The 22361-nt window shown below is 41.0% G+C and overlaps 1 protein-coding gene across 2 annotated transcripts in view; it reads right to left on the reverse strand.

Moving 5' to 3' along the window:
• RFTN2 (raftlin family member 2) overlaps positions 1–22361 on the reverse strand; it is a 94424-nt gene that overhangs the window by 8348 nt on the left and 63715 nt on the right. For both annotated transcript variants that reach the window (XM_025405282.1, XM_025405283.1), the window contains one exon: positions 10097–10175. In XM_025405282.1, the coding sequence (XP_025261067.1) occupies positions 10097–10175 (79 nt within the window). The remainder of the gene's footprint in view (positions 1–10096; positions 10176–22361) is intronic.

Consider the following 22361-nt stretch of genomic DNA (forward strand, 5'->3'; position numbering starts at 1 on the left):
TTCCAACAAACCAAACTGTGATGTTCTCATAACTTAGACTGTAGAAGTCTGAAGCCCAACTAGTTCTTGGAGATTATCTACTTCAGTCCCCTTATTCTACAGAGGCGGGGCTGAGACCCAGAGAGAAAACAGGATTTGTCCAAGGTGATGGAATCGCTGGCCCGGAACTGTAGCCCGAGTCTCTCACCTTATTCTTTTCACACTATCTTACCCACATCTGCAAAAATATGAGTAGGTTTGCTGTAAAAGATTTGTGTGTTTCCTAAATAAAAATTTCCTTCAATCATAAAAATAACACCTATTCAATATAGAAAAGTTGACAAAAACAAAGAAAAAAGCAAAATCCACCTATAATTCCATCTTCTAGAAATGCAACTGTTAAAACCTTGGCATATTTTCCTATTTTTTTCTCTAAATATATATATATATATTTATATATATTCTACATATATTCTCTCTATAATATATATATATTTGCATGCACAGAGATGATGTATAGAAACAGTACATAAAACTTTTTTTTGAGATGGAGTCTCACTCTGCCACCCAGGCTGGAGTGCAGTGGCGAGATCTCGGCTCACTGCAACCTCCGCCTCCCAGGTTCAAGTGATTCTTCTGCCTCAGCCTCCCAAGTAGTTGGGATTACAGGTGCACATCACCACGTCCAGCTAAGTTTTGTATTTTTAGTAGAGAAGGGGTTTCACCATGTTGGCCAGGCTGGTCTCGAACTCCTGACCTCAAGTGATCCACCCACCTTGGCCTCCCAAAGTGCTGGGATTAATTATAAGTGTGAGTCATGATGCCCAGCCCATGAAACGTTTTATACCTCACTTTCCCACTTAGTACTATATTGTGAATATTTCTCTATGTCAATAAAGAAATAAAGATTTCCCATGCTACATTTTCAGCCTTACTCATATATGTCCTCACTTTCTTCTGATATTTTCACTGTAAAATTGGAGGAAATTATACTAAGATTTGGATGCAGAACTAATAAAACCTTTGATAAAATTTACTACCTTTTCAGAGCCATTCCTATTTACAAAAAAAAGGGTGACCTATTAAAAATGCATGAGTCCTAGTGACACATTAGTTGAATTTAGGGTGTTCTACCATTCTACCTTTCAGTTTTCACTGTTGGTATCTTAAAAGCAAAAGACTTAAGTCAGAATTCTACCGGCAATCATAAAACATTGTGTTGGACACAATCTTGGATAGTGTTATGATGGATACAAGGGAAGCGTAGCTAAGAAATTTAGTTTATAAAGTGACAAAAACATGGAATGGACATTCAGGATTTCTTTCCTTCTTCAACCTTGCAATCCTAAGTGTAGCTCTTGGGCCACTTGGAAGAGTTAGAGGTTTTGAAACACAAGAGGCGCTACCCTTGACCGCTCACAGAACACATTCCTGGATCTTCCCAGGTTAGGGCTGTCAAAATCATGGAAGCCTAGGAAGGGGGAAGGGTATGGTTGACTTATTACTACCTCTCCAGCCAGCTTTCCTATCCATCTTCTTCTCTACTGCAGCGTGGGCAGATGACCCGGTCAGACCTGACCAGAGTCATTCCCTGGGACTACTATACTGACTCTAGGATAAACAAGTTCTTTCTTTTTGACAAGGTAGCCAAGCTTACCTCCTAAGAAGCCCTCTGCACACACACACAACACACACAGAAGCCAAACAAATAGATGAGAGGAAACGTCTTGACAATGTGGAATCTCTGATGTCAGTAAGTGAGGTCTTCAGTTATTTTTCTTTTTCTTTCTTTCTTTAATTTTTTTTTTTTTTTTCTTCTGTTTGAGACAGAGTCTCACTCTGTAGCCCAGGCTGGAGTGCAGTGGTGCAATTACGGCTCACTGCAGCCTCAACCTCCCAGGTACAAGTGATCCTCCCACCTCAGCCTCTAGAGTAACTGGGATTACTCTGGACACCTGTGCCTGCCACCATGTTCAGCTAATTTTTGTATTTTTTGTAGAGGTGGGGGTTCACCATGTTGTTCAGGCTCATTCCTTCCTTGTTCTTTTTTTTTTTTTTTTGAGATGAAGTCTCACTCTGTCACCTAGGCTGGAGTGCAGTGGCACAATCTCAGCTCACTGCAAGCTCTACCTCCTGGGTTCAAGCGATTCTCCTGCCTCAGCCTCCCAAGTAGCTGGGACTACAGGAACTCGCCGCCACACCAGGCTAATTTTTGTATTTTTAGTAGAGACAAGGTTTCACCATATTGGCCAGGCTGGTCTCGAACTCCTGACCTTGTGATCCGCCTGCCTTGGCCTCCCAAAGTGCTAGGATTACAGGCATGAGCCACCGCACCCAGCTGTCCTTTTTTTTCTGAGACGGAGCCTCGCTCTGTCGCCCAGGCTGGAGTGCAGTGGCGTGATCTCTGCTCACTGCAACCTCCACCCCTCCAGGTTTAAGCAATTCTCTGCCTCAGCCTCTGGAGTAGCTGGGATTACAGGTGCGTGCCACCACACCCGGCTAATTTTTTTTGTATTTGTAGTAGACACAGGATTTCACCATCTTGGCCAGGCTGGTCTTGAACTCCTGACCTCGTGATCCACCCGCCTTGGCCTCCCAAAGTGCTGGGATTACAGGCATGAGCCACTGCGCCCGGCCTTTTTTTTTTTTTTTTTTTCCCAATGTTGTGAGCTATGCCAGTATAGCCTTTCCATCTAGAAGCCAATAAATTCCCTTATATACATAGGCTAGTCTGAACAGAGTTTATGTCCCTTACCACCCAAAGAACACCAATAAGGAATATAGAAACAAGCTTGGGTGGCCAGAAGAGTGCTGCTCTCCCATCCTACATCTGCCCTTATGGCAGCAGGGATCACTCTTCCTACTCAGCATAGCTCTCATTTCCTCGAATTCATTTAGAGGACTCTCCCCAAAATAAAGAAAAATAAAAATAGATAAAAGGAACAGCAAGATAAAAAGACCCTGGCCTTTTGACATCACACAGAGAAAAGAGAAGTCAGCAACTTCACTAAGCTTCATAAGCATTCCATGACCGAAGGACGGTCTTTACTGAAGGACAAAGGCGTAGAAAATAGAGTCTATGTAATTTGTAGAGCAAATGATCTTTGACGTTTTATCTTTTAAATGAACATACAGTAAAAGTGACTTTGGGGAGTACAAGTCTATGAGTTTCAATACGTGTATAGATTTAACCACATTTGGGACACAGAACAGTTCCACCACCCCAAAACACTCCTCTATATATCCCTCTATCACACCCTTCCACCACCCCTAATCCCTGGAAACCACTGATCTGTTCTCCACACTATAGTTTTGCCTTCTTAAGAATGTCATTTAAATAGAATTATACAGTCTGCAATCTTTTGAGGCTAGCTCTTTTATTCATTAAAACACCTTTGAGATTAATCCAAGTTATGTGTACCAGTAAGTTCATTCCTATTTATTTTTATTTTTTATTTGTAGAGACAGACTTTATGTTATTTTATTTTTTTATGAGATGGGGTCCCAAGTTGCCCCAGTTGGTCTCAAGCTCCTGACCTCAAGGCCAGCCACCTGCCTTGGCCTCCTAGAGTGCTGGGATTACAGATGTGAGCCACCATGCCCAGTCCTTTTTATTTCTGAGTATTTAATTGTATGGATGTACCACTGTTGTTTATTCATTCACTTGTTGAAGACATTTGGGTTGTTTCCAGTTTCCAGTCTGAGGTGATTACGAATAGAACTGTTACGAATATTTGTGTGTAGGCTTTTGTGTGAACATCAGTTTTTATTTCTCTAGGGTAAACACCCAAGACAGGGACTGCTGGGTCTATGGTAAATGTCTGTTTAACTTCATAAGAAGCTGCCAAACTGCTTTCCAGGGTGGATGATATGGTTTGGTTCTGTGTCCTCAACGAAATCTCATCTTGTAGCTCCCATAACTTCCACGTGTTGTGGGAGGGACCCGGTGGGAGATAATTGAATCTCAGGAATGGGTCTCTTCTGTGCTTTCTCATCATAGTGAATAAGTCTCATGAGATCTGATGGTTTTAAAAATGGGGCCAGGGACAGTGGCTCATGCCTGCAGTCCCAGCACTTTGGGAGGCCGAGGCAGTCGGATCACGAGGTCAGGAGTTCGAGACCAGCCTGGCCAACATAGCAAAACCCATCTCTACTGAAAATACAAAAATTAGCCAGGTGTGGTGGTACGTTCCTATAATCCCAGCTCCTCAGGAGGCTGAGGCAAGCAGGAGAATTGCTTGAACCGGAGAGGTGGAGGTTGCAGTGAGCTGAGACCACGCCATTGCACCCTAGCCGGGGTGACAGAGTGAGACTGTCTCAAAAAAAAAAAAAAAAAGGGAACTCCCCTGCACAAGCTTTCTCTTTGCCTGCCGCCATCCACGTAAGATGTGACTTACTCCTCCTTGCCTTCTGCCATGATTGTGAGGCCTCCTCAGCTATGTGGAACGGTGAGTCCAATTAAATCTCCTTCTTTTGTAAATTACCCAATCTCAGGTATGTCCTTATCAGCAGCGTGGAAACAGTGGATATTCCATTTTGCATCCCCAGCAGCTGTGTATGAGGGTTCTGATTGCTCCTTATCCTCCCCAGTTCTTGGTATTGTCAGTATTTTTTATTTTAACCATTTTAACAGGTGTATGATATCTCATTATGAGTTTTCATTTGCACTTCCCTAATGGCTAGTGATTTAAGCATCTTTTCATGTGTTTACTTCTCATTTACATATCCTCATTGGTGAAGCGTTCCAGTCTTTTAACTATTTTTTCACTGGGTTGTTTTTTCACTCTTGAATTGTGAGAGTCCTTGATACCCTTTGGGTAAAATCATTTGTCTTGTATATGATTTCTGAGCTTTTCTCTCCCAGTTTGTGGCTTGTCTTTTTCTTCTGTTAACAGTGCCATTCACAGAACAAAAGTTTTATATTTTGATGAAGTCTCTTTTTTCAATTTTTAAATAGATTATCTCTTTTTTCAATTTTTAAATAGATTATGCTTTTGGTGTTATGTCTAAAAACTCTAACTCTTTTTTTTTTTTTTTTTTTTGAGACGAGGTCTCACTCTGTTGCTCAGGCTGGAGTACAGTGGTGCGAACATGGCTCACTGCAGCCTCAATCTCCCAGGCTCCAGTGATCCACTCTCTTCACCCCTTGCAGGTAGCTAGGATTACCCGTGTGTGCCACCATGCCCAGCTAAATTTTGTATTTTCTGTAGACAGAGTTTTGCCATGCTGATCAGCTGGTCTCAAACTCCTGGACTCAAGTGATCCTTCTGCCTCAGGCTCCCAAAATGCTGAGCCACCGCACCTGGCCCCTAAAAACTCTTTGCCTAACTCCACTTTATGAAGATTTTCTCCTATGTTTTTTCCTAATAGTTTTCTAGTTTTACTAAAATGAATTATCTCTTAATAGCTTAGAGAAAACTGTGGCAGTAAATGAGAGTCTAAATATTTTGAAATGACATTTTTCATGTTTAAAGACATTCACAAGTATCTAGAATATTGCATAAGATATATTTGTGAAATATAAAACAAATTCCAAAAGTAAAGATCTCCGTAACTTCCAAAGAAAAAAACCCAACAACATGCTTTCTTCATAGTGCAATCCTCAATTTCCTCCCCACAACAGGGGCATGAAATGGATCTGTTGAACATAACAGTACTGTTCTGTGCTTAGTGAAATTGGATAGGAAAAATCTTGACATTAGTCTTAGTAGAAAGAGCAAGATAAATTTTTTTTTTTTTTTTTTGAGATGGAATTTCACTCTTGTTGCCCAGGCTGGAGTGCAATGGCATGATCTCAGCTCAGCACAACCTCCGCCTCCCGGGTTCAAGCAATTCTCCTGCCTCCACCTCCTGTGTAGCTGGGATTACAGGCATATGCCACCACGCCCAGCTAATTTTGTATTTTTAGTAGAGAAGGGGTTTCTCCATGTTGGTCAGGCTGGTCTTGAACTCCCGACCTCAGATGATCTGCCCGCCTCGGCCTTCCAAAGTGCTCGCATTATAGACCTGAGCCACTGCACTCAGCTGAGAAATTTTTTTCAAAGGTCAGACTCTAGGTTAATTTCTATTAGCCCATGAAATTTATTGTTTAATGAAAACGCATTGAGAATCCTAGGACAACACTTGTAATGTCTGAAATATCTACCAACTGTTTTTAAAACTAAACATCTTTGAAAAAATTCTTTGAAAGACTTTATAAACAAAGCAATCCCCCCATCAACTTGCCCTTTCAAACAATAACTGATTTAAAGGTATTAACAAAGAACAGTGCTATTATGGATCTGTGACTGCATAAATTTTTTCAAGGCATATTGTAAATACAACTTTCTTTTTCCTTTTTTTTTTTTTTTGAGACGGAGTCTCACTCTGCCACCCAGGCTGGAGTGCAGTGGTGCGATCTTGGCTCACTGCAAGCTCCGCCTCCCGAGTTCACGCCATTCTCCTGCCTCAGCCTCCCGAGTAGCTGGGACTATAAGGCGCCCGCCACCACGCCCGGCTAGTTTTTTTGTATTTTTTAGTAGAGACGGGGTTTCACCGGGTTAGCCAGGATGGTCTCGATCTCCTGACCTCGTGATCGGCCCGTCTCGGCCTCCCAAAGTGCTGGGATTACAGGCTTGAGCCACCGCACCCGGCCGTAAATACAACTTTCACAAAATATATATGAGATAGCTAAAACATTTTGGTAATAAATTAACTCTATATTGATATTAATAGTTTACTTTCCTGAAAGTATTACTACCATTTTGAGATAAAGTAAGAAATTGTTTCCTTAAGTAAAAACTGAAAGAATTTGCAAATCAGCTGTTAGACACTTTGACTCCTACCTACAAGTTCTGCCCTGAAATAATCTCAGGATCCTGTGGCTTCTTGCTAGAAAAATTAAACATTTGTCAAATGAAAAAATGGTAAATCCATTTAGAAGCAGAATTGTAAGTTATAAAATATATTATTATTAGATTTGTCATTGATACAAACCAACTATATCTGCTTCCCATTATATAAATGAACCAGTAATTTTACCTTACAATGAAATATAAAGATTACCCAAAGAAGAGCCGTGACTAGAGACTACTGGATAGTATCTAAAGCTAAACAAAAAAGGGCTGGGTACAGTGGTGAGCACCTGTAACCCTAACTACTTGGGAAGCTAAGGTGGGAGGATTGTTTGAACTCAGGAGTTTGAGACCAGACTGGGCAACACAGGGAGACCCTGTCTCACAAAAAAGTAAAACATGATAAACAAAAGGGCCTAAACATTTTCAGGGAATTAAAAACCTTATATCTAATATTAAGTAAAAGAGACTGTGAGGTAGCTGGATGTAGGTCTTACATCGTCACAAACACAACTCCATGGCCCTCATGGATCAAAACCCCATGAGGCTGTGAATTCTGATGACTTTTCCTAAAAATAATGGCCATTTGTAGAATGTTAAAAAGAAAGAGGCCAAGCCTGTAATCCCAGCACTTTGGGAGGCCGAGATGGGCGGATCACGAGATCGAGACCATCCTGGTGAACACGGTGAAACCCCGTCTCTACTAAAAAGTACAAAAAAACTAGCCGGGCGAGGTGGCGGCCGCCTGTAGTCCCAGCTACTCGGGAGGCTGAGGCAGGAGAATGGCGTAAACCCGGGAGGCGGAGCTTGCAGTGAGCTGAGATCCGGCCACTGCATTCCCGCCTGGGCGACAGAGTGAGACTCCGTCTCAAAAAAAAAAAAAAGACAGAGGCCAGGTGCGGTGGTTCACACCTGTAATCCCAGCACTTTGGGAGGCTGAGGTGGGCGGATCACGAGGTCAGGAGATCAAGACCATCCTAGCCAGCAAGGTGAAACCCCATCTCTACTAAAAATACAACAATTAGCTGGTTGTGGTGGCGCATGCCTGTAGTCCCAGCTACTTGGGAGACTGAGGCAGGAGAATCGCTTAACCAGGGAGTAGGAGGTTACAGTGAGCCGAGATTGCCCCACTGCACTCCAGCCTAGTGACAGAGTGAGACTCCATCTCAAAAAAAAAAAAAAAAAAAAAAAAAAAACAAACAAAAAAAGAAAGGATAAAAAGGTTGTGACATGATGAGAAGTTTGCTTCAGGGGAAGAAGAAAGGACAACTTTTTCTGGTCATTCTCTACCTATACCCACCTTTGCTGCTTTTAGGTAGAATATTTCTTTTTTGAGACAGAATCTCACCCTGTCGCCAGGCTGCAGTGCAGTGGTGCAATCTAGGCTTACTGCAACCTCCGCCTCCTGGGTTCAAGCGATTCTCCTGCCTCAGGCTCCCGAGTAGCTGAGACTACAGGCAGACGCCACCACGCCTGGCTAATTTTTGTGTTTTTAGTAGATATAGGGTTTCACCATGTTGGCCAGGATGGTCTTGATCTCTTGACCTCATGATCCCCACCTCGGCCTCCCAAAGTGCTGGGATTACAGGCATGAGCCACTGGGCTGGGCCAGAATATTTCTTTTATTTAATTATTTTTTTTTGAGACAGGGTCTCACTCTGTCACCCAGGCTGGAATGCAGTGGCACCATCACAGCTCACTGCAGCATTGAACTCCTGGGCTCAAGTGATCCTTCCACTTCAACATCCCAAGTAGCTGGGACTACAGGCATGTGCCACCATGCCTGCTTAATTTATTTTTTAATTTTTTGTAGAGACAGGGTCTGCTAATGTTTCCCAGGCTGGTCTCAAACTCCTGGGTTCAAGCAGTTCTCCCACCTCAACCTCCCAAAATGTTGGGATTACAGTTGTGAGCCCCTGTGCATGACCTTGACAGATAGTTTTTAATAAACTCATGAAGTTGAGTCATCCTCATTGTTGTGGAGGGTTGCAGTGCTCACCTGTGGGCTCTAATGTGGTTTCTAATTCTGTGTACTTGGTCATTGTATTCTCCTGCCTCTCCATCTTCCCAACTACTTCTCTACCTCTCTACTGATTTACCTACCAACCCAGCCAGCCTTTTTTTCAAAATTAATGTGAAATAATTTAGCATGGCTGTATTATACAGTCAATCTAGCTCTTTGATAGTTTAGATAACTTTAAAGTTTACTAAACAATGTCTTCTTTTTTTCAAATCTCTGCAGCTTTGCCTGAAAACATAAAACAACGTTTTCTTGATGTAGATACAGAAAAAGAATCACTTTAAAAATTTTCTGGTCCATTTGCAAATCTCTTGTTTTGCAAGTTATGCTTTATTAATGCACAGAGTGCCGCATTCAATCATTGTATTCTAGCTGTGCATCCAGTAAGATCAAGGTGACTTGAGGCTCAGAATAGCCCTTCAGCAAAGTGCTGAAAAAATACAAACTTGACTAGATAATATAAAAGAAAAGTGTTGCTAAAGGTCAAGATAGCCAACGTTGCATGGATGCGTTGCAAGATCAGGCACATTCATTCACAAGATTTAGAACTGTAAGGACAGAAAAAACTGTTCCTTTATCCTCTTAGGTTCAGTAGCTGAGAACTACAAATCAAACTGACAAAAAGACATATTAATAGGAGAAAAGGTTTATTTTCAATGCACACAGTCTCTTCACAGAAAAGTAGCAAAAACCCAAAGAGGCAGTTTGGTGTAGAAGACCTGGAAGTTTATATACCATTTTAACAAAGGGTGATAAGTTGCGGACAGGTGACTAGATGAGGGAAAAGGAGTTTGGGCTTCTGGGGAAGTAAATCATGAGAAGGCAAATACATGGGGTAAACGAATGGAAGATCAAGCTTATTTTAGTACAGTTTGTTTTTGCAGACTCATCACTGTGAATTGTTTCTGGTGATTTGACACCTTTACAAATGGAAATTTATGTCACCCTTATAAAGTGAAATGTATGCCCCCATTTTTCAGCAGAAAGGTGGAGGACAGATAGTCCCTCCTGTGTCTGCTGTTTCTTAATTGCCTTTAGCTCAAAGTAATCCTCATGCCAAAGTGGCATATTTTGAGATGGCATATTAGAATCCCCTTTGGAACTATTTCATGTTGCCTGATTGCTAGCACATTTCCCTTATAGGTTGGTTCAGAGGACTGTTTCCATGTCATGTCCACGCTTTCTTATTTGGAATTACAATGAGAGTTTAAGGATTAAATGCTTCAATATCACATTCAGTTAATAAAGCATCAATTTTACTCACATCTGGTGTTTGAGCAGCTGAATTCCACATAACTGGCCTCTGAAGGAATACGATCTGCTTTGTAGCCAAATTCCCTTCACTGCAAATTAAAACAATAGTATTAGTATTTGCGAATTAGTAATTCTCTGTATTTCATAATTGACTAGAACATTCCATATGCAGTTTTGTAAAATAATCTTCTGACCAAAAATAATTATAAAATATAAATCTTTTTTTTTCCAGTGATGGAAAAAATGTAAAATGTAATTTTATAGAAACCACATCTGGAAAAACAAGAAAAATCCCTAAAAACTGAATATGGTCGCTATAAAAGAAAATAATTTTAATGTTTAAAGACACTTGTAATCTCACCAAGCTAACATCAATATTTTCATTTCTTTGTTTCCCCTCTTAGTCTTTATCAGCTTGTGTAATTTGCATGTCTGTAATCACTGCACATTTATATTTTGTTTCTATGCCCTTCACTGAACACTCTTTTTCTTGTTTGTACACTGTAATCATATTTTTAATGGTTGCATAATAACTCAAAGAATTAAGATACCAAAATGTACTAAGTCTTTTTTTTATTATTGGAAAATAAGGTTGCTTCCAGTTTCTTGCCAGTTATAAACAAAAAATATGTATTGTATTCAATTATTTTATTGAAATGAATACTTAGGAGATAAAAATATGTATTGTATTCCTCTTATGAATTATTTTCTTGAAATGAATACTTAGGAGGGGGAGTATTAGGTCAAACCTTATGATTTAAGCTTCTTGGTATGCATTGTCAAACTTGCCTTATAAACAGAAGAGACCAATTTAGGCTGCCACATGTGAGAAAATTTACATCCATTTTCAATTGAGGGACTTCAACTATAGCTAGTTTTATTTTCAGATGCTTCTTTGTAGTCAGCTACTCAGTATTCTCCTTATTTAACTATCATCATGGCAAATTACCCCTTGCCAAAGACTACTTGGGGTTTGTATTCCTCTGAAATGCTTTTCACAGAGTCTCCATGGATTTATGGGGAGGAGTGTCTGTAGCTAATGTTGCTCAGTTACGACTTTTATTATGCAAAAAACCCCAACAAAACCTTACTATTAGCTGCATTTTATGCTGAGCCCTTTTTCTGGAAAATGAATGCAACACTGAAACTCTGGCTTTAGAGTTATGTGTCAACCGCATACCATTTGAAAATCCCAACCTTACTGATGCCACTGAATTTAGAGAAATATCAAATCTTTCTCAAAGTGATAACAGGAGACTGCTTCTTTTTTATATTTGAAAGGCTGTTTCTAGTCTAATCTCATTCCATTTTGACCTCATCTTTGATTGGAACGAAAAACATTTATAAAATGTGTAGTAATTTTGGGAACAAATCGTCATGAGGCTTTGGTACACGGGCGGGATTAGCATGTGTACAGAAAAGGCTGGTCACATGTTTTGGGAGCATGACATACACTGGAAAAAGCCATGGCTTTGGAACCAGACAGTTCCTGGGTTCAAATCCAAACTCTGTCATAGTACCTAATAGCTGACGCCTTTAATCAGTTAATCCTTAAATTCTCTGACTGTTTTCTTTTTCTTTCCTTTCTTTCTCTCTTTCTCACTTTCTTTCTCTCTTTCTTTCTTCTTTCCTTCTTTCGAGATGGAGTTTTGCTCTTTTTGCGTAGGCTGGAGTGCAATGGCATGATCTCGGCTCACTGCAAGCTCTACCTCCCTGGTTCAAGTGATTCTCCTGCCTTAGCCTCCCGAGTAGCTAGGATTACAGGCATGTGCCACCACACTGGTCTAATTTTGTATTTTTAGTAGAGATGGGGTTTCTCCATGTTGGTAAGGCTGGTCTCGAACTCCCGACCTCAGGTGATCTGTCTGCCTTGGCCTCCCAAAGTGCTGGGATTACAGGCATGAGCCACTGCACCCAGTCTCTCTGATTTTTTTCTATCAGGGACCTCAATAAGTGATAAGTGAAGAATAAGAGTGCATGAAGAGCCTCGCATTGTGCTTGCCACGAGAAGGAGCACAACAAATGTGATTTCCTTCCACTTTTCCATTCATTTAGTGAAATATAGGGTGCAGTTAAGGGAAGGGAAGAAAAGTTTCAGAATCAAGAATATCTTCCAGAGAGCAAATTCAAGGGACACAAAGATATGGTGGTTCATGCCTGTAATCCTAGCACTTTGTGAAGCTGACGGAGGATCCCTTGAGCCCAGGAGTTTGAGACTAGTCTGGGAAACATACTGAGACTCTTGTATCTACAAAAACTTTTTAAAAAAGTTATCCAAGTGTGGTGGCACGTGCCTGTGGTCCCAGCTACTCGGGAGGCTGAGGTAGGAGGATCACTTGAGCCCAGAGGTTGAGGGTGCAGTGAGCTATTGATCACGCTGCTGAACTCTAGCATGGGTGACAGAAAGAGAACCTATCTTAAAAGAAAAAAAGAAAGAAAAGTAAAGAAAAAAGGAAAAACAAATTCAAGGGACAGGGTACGTGGGAATGCAGAAGAGACCCTCTGGGTAACGTTCCAGGTGTGTGATCCAGGTGGAGAATCACATGAAAGAACCAGGTCTGGAACGATCCAAAGATGGGAAGGAGGGAGCAGGGTAGAATTCTTCTTCTTGAGGAGAAAGCAGGAACGCATCGGGGTAGGGATTGTGGGAGACCTTACAGGCAGTTCTTTCACACTCACTGTGGATGGCACAATTCTGAATGCACTAAGATCTAATGTTTGGCCTATGGCAGGCTTTACAGACTTTACTGTGCATTCCAAACACTGAGGTGCCTGTTGATTCCAGAGTCCATTCCAGTCTACGGAATCTCCATTTCACCAGGCTGCCCAGGTGGCCCTGATGCACAGTAAATTTGGGAACCATCACCAGAAGAGACAGACTTGGAGGTGTGGACTTCTCAGGCTCTGGGGATTACTTGGTGATATTTGCTACTACCAAAGGCATTCACTGTTTTCCTTGAATAATAAAACCCACCAACAGTTCCTCTTGGTATGGAGTGTGGAAACAAAAAGGGCTTAGTTTCTGGAAGCATCCTTGATGTTTATTTTATCATATTCTTCTAATGTGACTTGTGTCCTTAAATGTTTTGGACAATTTTAGCCAGATAGGCTGCCTAGAGCCACGCTGAGGACACATATTTTTCACCATCTTTAGTTTATCAATTTATTCCTGACCTGAATTGTCTAAAATATAAAGGAATTTGGAATGTGAGCAAGGAGTTACTCCCTCTGCAGTCTGACACAATTTCTGGCAGCAACCCCAAATTATGAAAGAATATCTCTACCAGCGGATCCCGAGGCAGTGTGGGAAGGAGAAAGAGGAAGGACGTGGCTTATCAAAGGCTCGGTGGGTTGGAGGGGGAGGTAGGTGGGTTAGGGGTGTACGTCAAGGAAAAAAGTCCTCAGATGGTGTGAAGTACACTGCTGGGTTGAGAATCATTGCCTGTATGTTTGAAATAGGATTCTCTCTGCCAGTGTTCTGCTTGATATTTAACACAGTATGCAGAGAGGTGAAACATGTGGCACAGGGGAGGGCGAACCCTCCACAGCCTCTTCAGTGAAGCAAGAACACTGTCAAATCTACTCCTCCTGTGGTGTGAAGGGGAATTGCCTCTGAAAGGGCAGAAGCTTTTTAAGCACAAACTTTGTTTTATTTTTATTTAATTTAATTTAATTTTATTTTATTTTAATTTAATTTTATTTTATTTTTTGAGGCAGAGGCTCACTCTGTTGCCCAGGCTGGAGTGCAGTGGTGTGATCTGGGTTCACTGCAACCTCTGCCTTTCGGGTTCAAGGGATTCTCCTGCCTTAGCATCCCAAGTAGCTGGGATTACAGGCACGCACCACCACATTTGACTAATTTTTGTATTTGTAGTAGAGACGGGGTGTCACCATATTGGCCAGGCTGGTCTTGAACTCCTGACTTCAGATGATCCGCCCACCTTGGCCTCCCAAAGTGCCAGGATGACAGGTGTGAGCCACCTTGCCTGGCCTGAGCACGAGCTTTAAAACCATTCGTTTGAAACTGACAAGTAATGCCTTCCAGTGGCCCTATGAGGAGTGCTGTTTGGGGAATCTAATGAGATAAAACAGCAAACGTGGAGATGGTTTGTCAAAGGCTGACAACTTTAGACAGCATCCAGATGCTCAAAAAAGACTTTGGAAGGTCAGCATCTGTCTGCCTTTTGGGGAGGTCCTCAGAGTCAGATCCTTAATTTGAGATATGTTGGAAACTTCTATGTCCCTGGTTTTCTGAGGGCCATTTTGATTTAAAATAGGTCCTGCTATTTTCAGACCAGCCGTGAGACCATGTGGAACTTGTTTTGGTTTCGAGACTCTAATCACGGTAGACCTAAGGGAAAGAGGTCTGAAGCCTTATAGACGGACACCTATTTGGTAAAGCAAGTAAGTCCCTTATAGTTCCCAGTCGTTCCTGAGATAATTCTATTTACAGAACTAGGATAGAATATTCTTCCCTTAGCAAACTGGTGGTCATTATGGGACCTGAGAGAATGTTAAAATGCCCTGGATGGTTTCAGAGGACACAGCCCACATCTCTTATTCCCTACAAAAATGTTTATCCAAAAGGTGCTGTTAGTTAACTGAGTGACTTAGTATCTTCCTGAGAGGGATTTAAGAATCTTCTGGTTCTCTTTTAGACTTTAATGGACAGTCATGCTTTGATGTATTAGAAAACAAAGGCAACTTTGGAAAATATGCTTGATTTAGAGATAGTAATTTAAATTCTGAAAAAGCTCTAGTACAAACTGTTTTGGTGACAAGTATAGAGAACAGTCTACAGAGAAGTGATGAGAACATTGACTAGTCCCTTCATCTCTGAGGGCAGCAGATGATCCCTGGTGCCGTGTTCAGCACGAGGGCACAGGCCACATGAAGGACAGGTCAGCCGGGGCAGGCCTTGAAGGGGCTGAGTTCTCTGCAGGCAGAGGTGGTTGAACATTGTCAATGAGATAGTGGATGTAAAGTTCCTAGACCCTGGAGATGGGCCCTGGAGCACAGGAGATGCTCAGATATGTTGCCTTTTCTCTTCCCTGCCTTCTTCTATGCACTTCATAAGAAAGCACAAAGAAGATTCTACGTGAATGTCCTTTGAGGGAGAGGGATTTTCTGTGACAAGAACCTGACTATCAAGAAGACTGGGACTTCCCGCTAACAGAAGATCTCATGGACTGAACTAATAAAAACAACTTTGACTTCTGTAGTGCTTTCAGCGTTCTAAGTCCTTTCTGCGTACATTAACATGCTTGTTTCTTATGATAATCCTTTAAGGTGTGCAGAGCAGAGATTTTCTCTATTTTATGGATAAGGAAATTGAGACTCAGAGCTTTTAAGGTTTTTGTCTTGGGTCACCTCTAGGTCCCACTCTTTCCACAACACTGCATTCGCTCTACAAGCAAATGTCGAGTGACAACATTTGCTTGTAGAGCTCACTGAAGCCCTGACTACAGGAAGATGTGGCTTAATTCTATTCTGACTAGAAAACTTTATAATTCATGGATAAGTCTAAGATTATTTTGCCAAAGTCTAGATTTTTGTTTAGCATCCTAAATTAAGCATTCCAGCTTATAATGTTCAGAAGTTATAGTGGAGAATAATGAAGAAAATAAACACAAATGTTCATTTTTCTTGGGCCAATTAGACTACTTAAGCAGACCATACAGGTCCGGATGTTAGTGTGGCAAATGCAAGAAGAGACAGGAGCAAGTTCATGATCCACGGTATTAAATTGTGACATAAAAGATTAATAATTGAAAGCTTTGCCTTAACATTCCCCCAAACGAATTCAGTTCTGCACAACAGTGACTAGCACTGGTTGTAAAAACAAACAAGCAACAAAAATGAAACTTTAAAAAGTTATATTTATAGTTTGACAATATCTTTTATTTTATTTTATTATTATTATTTTTGAGATGGAGTCTTGCTCTGTCGCCCAGGCTGGAGTGCAGTGGTGCGATATCTGGTCACTGCAAGCTCCGCCTCCCGGGTTCACACCATTCTCCTGCCTCAGCCTCCCTAGTAGCTGGGACTATAGGCGCCCGCCACCATGGGCTAATTTTTTGTATTTTTAGTAGAGACGGGGTTTCACCGTGTTAACCAGGATGGTCTTGATCTCCTGACCTCATGATCTGCCTGCCTCAGCCTCTCAAAGTGCTGGGATTACAGGCATGAGCCACCGCACCTGGCCTAGTTTGGCAATATCTTTAGTGATAATTTTTGTTTTTTTGAGACAGAGTCTCGCTCTGTTGCCCAGGCTGGAGTGCAGTGGTGTGTCTTGGTTCACTGCAACCCCACCTTGCAGGTTCAAGTGATTCTCCTGGCTCAGCCTCCTGAGGAGCTGGGACTACAGGCGTGCGCCATTATGCCTGGCTAATTTTTTTTTTTTGTATTTGTAGTAGAGACAGGGTTTCACCATGTTGGTCAGGCTGGTCTCACTCCTGACCTCAGGTGATCTGTCTGCCTCGGCCTCCCAAAGTGCTGGCATTACTGGTGTGAGCCACTGTCCCCAGCCAATAATTAAATTTATAAATTATTTTTGTAGGAAGTTACAAGGACAACCTGAACTTCTTCTTGGTTCAGTATGTGCCTGTAATTTCAAGCATCTTTGAGAGATAGAGTACTTAGAATTTATGGTTAGGTGGGAGAGAGTTGTTCTATATTCTTTAAAATATAAAAACCAAAGTCATGTTTGATTGTCTCTGAATCTCTGCTTGTGGCATTCTCCCTCCCATCTGGAGTGCCCACTCTACCACCTCTGCTTGTTCCCATTCTGACCATCTTTTGAGATTAGTTTAAGGTGTGATGTCTTTCATAAAGTCTTCAGTAACCCTCCAACTGAAGAACAGCATCCCCTTTTCAGGGTTCCTACAGGTCTCTCTTAGGAAGCTTAATCCCTTTGGCCAGATGATATAGCTACTGGTACACATTTTCCTTCCACCAGATCTAAGGTCCTTGAGGAGCTTGTCTTCTCATCTCTGCAGCTTCCACATTAATGACCAGAAACTCATGCTCAGTAGATATTTAAAGAGTCGAAGAATTTATAAATAAATGGTCATTTGGTTTCTGTGATAATATATTGATGCCAGGGAACATGCTTCAAAAAAGAAAAAACCGATCATGACAAGTGAGCAAAGCTTGCAGAACAGATAAAAGCTTTGCTAGATGAGTCATAATTGCTTTTTTGCACTCCAGCCTGGGCAACAGAGCGAGACTCTGTCTCAAAAAAAAAAAAAAAAAAGAAAGACTTTGCTAGGTCTTTATTTTTTATTTTGCTAGGTCTTTTACAGCTATGAGGTTCATTGACATTTAGTATGAATCTTAACTTTTCCTTCTACTCCTCACAAAACTTTTCAGCTACATGACCTTACAATAACCATAGCCTACAGAATTTTATATAAATTTGAACTATTAAAATGTCTCATATTTTAAAATAATTCACTCTTTCTCCACTAACTTCAATGAAGGGAGGGATTTCTTAAACAATATATTAAAAAGGGTAAAGATAGATACATTTGTTGATTTTAAAATTAAAAACTTTTGTTAATTAAAGACATCATAGAGTGAAAAGACAAACCAAAGAATTAGTGAAGATAATTGCAGCATGCATAATAAATAAAGGACTCTTTATTTGTTATATTTAAGTAAGTTATAAGTGGAGATTTTTAAAATTAAAATTTAAATTTTTTATAAAGATGGGGTCTTGCTATATTGCCCAGGCTGGTCTTGAATTCCTGGGCCCAAGCTATCCTCCCAGCTTAGTCTCCCAAAGTGTGGAGATTACAGGTGTGAGCCACTGTGCCTAGCCTTATGAATAGAACTTTAGGCTGGGCGTGGTGGCTCATGCCTGTAATCCCAGCACTTTGGGAGGTGAGAGAGGCAGATTACCTGAGGTCAGGAGTTTGAGACCAGCCTGGCTAACATGGTGAAACTCCATCTCTACTAAAAAAACTACAAAGAAAAAAAAAATCAGCCAGGCATGGTGGTGGGTGCCTATAATCGCAGCTATGTGGGAGGCTGAGGCAGAAGAATTGCTTGAACCCAGGAGGTGGAGGCTGCAGTGAGCCAAGATCACGCCACTGCATTCCAGCCTAGGCTACAGAATGAGACTCTGTCTCAAAAAAGCAAAAACAAAAAACAAAAAAACATAGAATTTTAAATGTGGGCAAAAAGACTTAAACAGGTACTATATGAAAGAAAAATCCAAGTAGCCAATAAACATATGTAAATGTGCTCAATCTCAGGAAGTAATTAGGAAACTACAAATGGAAGTCACACTGAGATCACGCTACATACTCTCAATCAGAATGCCAAAATTTAAAAGTATGATAATATTTTGTGTTGAGACAATGGTGACTCTGACCCTCTGCTAGTAGGAGTGTACATGGAAACAATCTATTTGAAAAGAATCTGGTATTTATCTAACAAAGCTAAAGAAGTGCCCTATGACCAAGCAATTCTGCTTCTAGAAACTCACACATCTGTGCATCAAGATCTCTGCTCATACTCAGAACAGCATGGTTTGTCATAGCCAACAACTGGAGACAGCAAACCACCAGCAGCAGAATGTACCCATACATAGTGGAATGAATAAATAAACTGCTACACACGGCACGGGTAAAACTTACAATGTTAAGTGAAAGCAGCAACACATAAAAGAATATATATGATATGATTCCATTCATATAAAGTTAAAAAACTAAACTGTATTGTTTAGGGATTCATACACAAGTGGTAAAACTATTAGGCAAAGAAAGGATATGACTATCCTAAAAGTGGGATAATGTTATCTCTGTGTGGAGGAAGTGAGGGTGATGGGGAGACACATGGGATGCTTCTAGGGTGTGGGTGATATTCATTATTTTGGCCTGCAGTGATGACACAGGTCTTTGTGTATAATTATGCACATTTGTGTTTTATGCATGTTTTATTTATTTATTTATTTATTTTTTTTGAGACAGAGCCTCACTCTGTTGCCCAGGCTGGAGTGCAGTGGTGCAATCTCGGCTCACTGCAACCTCTGCCTCCTGGGCTCAAGCGATTCTCATGCCTCAGCCTCCCAAGTAGGTGTGACCACAGGCATGCGACACCATGCCCAGCTAATTTTTGTATTTTTAGTACAAACAGGGTTTCACAGTGTTGGCCAGGCTGGTCTTGAACTCTTGACCTCAGGTGATTCGCCCACCTCGGCCTCCCAAAATGCTGGGATTACAGATATGAGCCACCGTACTCAGTGAGTGTTTTATGCACTTTCCATATGAGTGTTTTATGCCACAAAAATTGTTTTAAAATTGTATATTTAAGGGTGACAAGTAGAAGAATAGTTGTAGATTTATACATGATAAAAAAGCTCCCTCCCCCTTTACATTTATTCTTTTGGAAAAATTGGTCTTGAATTTGTTAGGTTTTAAATGAGAAGTCTTTAGGAATTCATTCACCTCAACTCACTCTTCCTTAAGTATATCCTGCACTTTTCTGACTATGCTTTGCTTAAGGTTGCCAGAGAAAGCAAATAATCTGTGGTATTCGTACTGCAACATCCGCTCCCATGCACATAGTAGACATTACTAATTGAGTGCCACATTCTTTTTTGCTGAGCTGGTTCTAGTCTCAGAATCCTTATTGCAATGTTCCAGACAGTCACTACCAACAGACTAGTGCTGGCATGTAAGAGGAAACCCATTTACTACTCCAAGTGAGCCCTATCTGCCAGAAGGAATACCTTTCCTCTCTAAAACTGATTTTAGAAGCACTATTCTTTCATCATGGTGCCCCCTCAGACATCATGAGCTTCACAGACCTGCCCTCCTTCTTTACTGATTCCTCTACCATATTCACCTGCCTTATAGTTAACTCTCTTTTCATTATTGCTTCCCTGAGGAGCAATATTCAGATATTTTCCCCCTAATATCTCCCCGTTAAATTTTAATACCAAAGATATGCTGTATATCTGTGTATATACTGTGTGGCCTTTTGGAGGGCCACAAACCATTGTAATAGCTGAGATTTTTTCCACTCCCTCACACTCTCAATAACCAATTGTCATCATCTTGGGGACTTATCACTCCCGTTGAGAATACATGCTCTAGACCTTCATGCAGGACCTGTCATGAACTGTGTTGTTTCTCAAAGCAGAGTGTGACTTCCTATATGTCTGTCCCTAGAGTGGGTAAAATATTGTCTTGCACATATTAGGCACTCAAGAAATATTAGGGATTCAGAAAGATCATTCTGGTTAAAATAAACGCATGAATCTGAATCAGTTTCAATACAACTAAGCCAGTTTCAAAAGAGTGGGCTTATCCGTAACTGCTCAGTCACTTGTGAAATATACTCTTACAAAAAGCTTTCATTTATAGTTCCAAAATTCATTAGAGTAGAAGAAATAGAATTGTTAGGCTAATTTGTGCTTTATGTTGACTTTTGCGTCATCTTACACATTAATTAATTGTCATGGCCTAACATTTCCAACTCAAAAGTAAATGAGTTAATTCTTGCTTTTGAAAACTGAAATATAATTTTGCTTTTTAAAAGGAAAATTATAAAATTAAATGTTGACTTCCAACTTTGCAGCTATGTGCTTAGTCACAAAGTTCCTTTGCCTATGACCCTGAATTTGTTTCTCAGGTATCAGTATGCATTAAAAACAAAGAAAAGGGCACACTACAATGTAGTTGTCCCAACTCCTCCCCACCCCACAAAATGTTAAACATTTACGTTCAGATGAGACAGAGTAATGGTAACTGGAAGTACATATAATAGACAAAATTGATTATTTTAAGAATGTGGCCTTACCAAAAGATTACTATGAGCTTAACTCATGATGGACTTACATGACACTGTTTCTACAGAATTTAAATTAGTAAGAGCAGAGAACTGCATTAGAATGGGCCAAATCCTAACCTCTCCCTCAACTGCATATATATAAATGTGCAACAACTGCTCTGGCTGCCACATGAAGATTGAGACTGGGACTCCACAGATTTCCAGTGCTTCTGAGCTGTGATGCCCGTGAGGCTGCTGGGCCTGTTCTACAGGGGCTGCAGAAAATGGAAGAGGGGAACAGAGCTCAGCATCACAGTGAGAAGACCAATTTCTCTTGTTATTCACATCTTGTCCTTAGGGACCAGAATTTTTTTTTCTTTTTCTTTTTTTTTTTTTGAGACACAGTCTCACTCTGTTACTCAGGCTGGAGTGCAGTGGTGTGATCTCGGCTCACTGCAACGCCTGCCTCCTGGGTTCAAGCGATTCTTGTGCCTCAGGCTCCTGGGTCTGGAACTACAGGTGCGCACCACCATGCCCAGCTAATTTTTTTGTATTTTTAGTAGAGACAGGGTTTCACCATGTTGGCCAGGCTGGTCTCGAACTCCTGACCTTGACTGATCTGCCTTCTTTGGCCTCCCAAAGTGATGGGATTATACATATGAGCCACTGTGCCTGGCTGGGACCAGACTTTTTTTTAAAAAATTACTATTATTAGACTTTAAGTTCTAGGGTACATGTGTACAACGTGCAGGTTCGTTACTTAGGTATACATGTGCCATGTTGGTTTGCTGCACCCATCAAATCGTCATTTACATTGGGTATTTCTCCTAATGCTCTCTCTCCCCCAGCTCCCCACCTCCCAACAGGCCCCAGTATGTGATGTTCCCCTCCCTGTGTCCATGTGTTCTCATTGTTCAACTCCCACTTATGAGTGAGAACACGCAGTGGTTGGTTTTCTCGTCTTGTGTTACTTTGCTGAGAATGACAGTTTCTAGTTTCATCCATGTTCCTGCAAAGGACATGAACTCATCCCTTTTTTTATGGCTGCATAGTATTCCATGGTGTATATGTGCCACATCTTGTTTATCCAGTCTATCATTGATGGGCATTTGGGTTGGTTCCAAGACTTTGCTATTGTGAACAGTGCCACAATAAACATACGTGTGCATGTGTCTTTATAGTAGTATGATTTATAATCCTTTGGGTATATACCCAGTAATGGGATTGCTGGGTCAAATGGTATTTCTAGTTCTAGATCCTTGAGGAATCACCAACACTGTCTTCACAATGGTTGAACTAATTTACACTCCCACCAGCAGTGTAAAAGCATCCCTATTTCTCCACATCCTCTCCAGCATCTGTTGTTTCCTGACTTCTTAATAATCGCCATTCTAACTGGCATGAGATGGTATCTCACTGTGGTTTTGATTTGCATTTGTCTAATGACAGTGATGATGAGCATTTTTTCATGTGTCTGTTGGCTGCACAAATGTCTT

Source organism: Theropithecus gelada, chromosome 12, assembly GCF_003255815.1.
Source record: "Theropithecus gelada isolate Dixy chromosome 12, Tgel_1.0, whole genome shotgun sequence".
Classification (NCBI taxonomy): domain Eukaryota; kingdom Metazoa; phylum Chordata; class Mammalia; order Primates; family Cercopithecidae; genus Theropithecus; species Theropithecus gelada.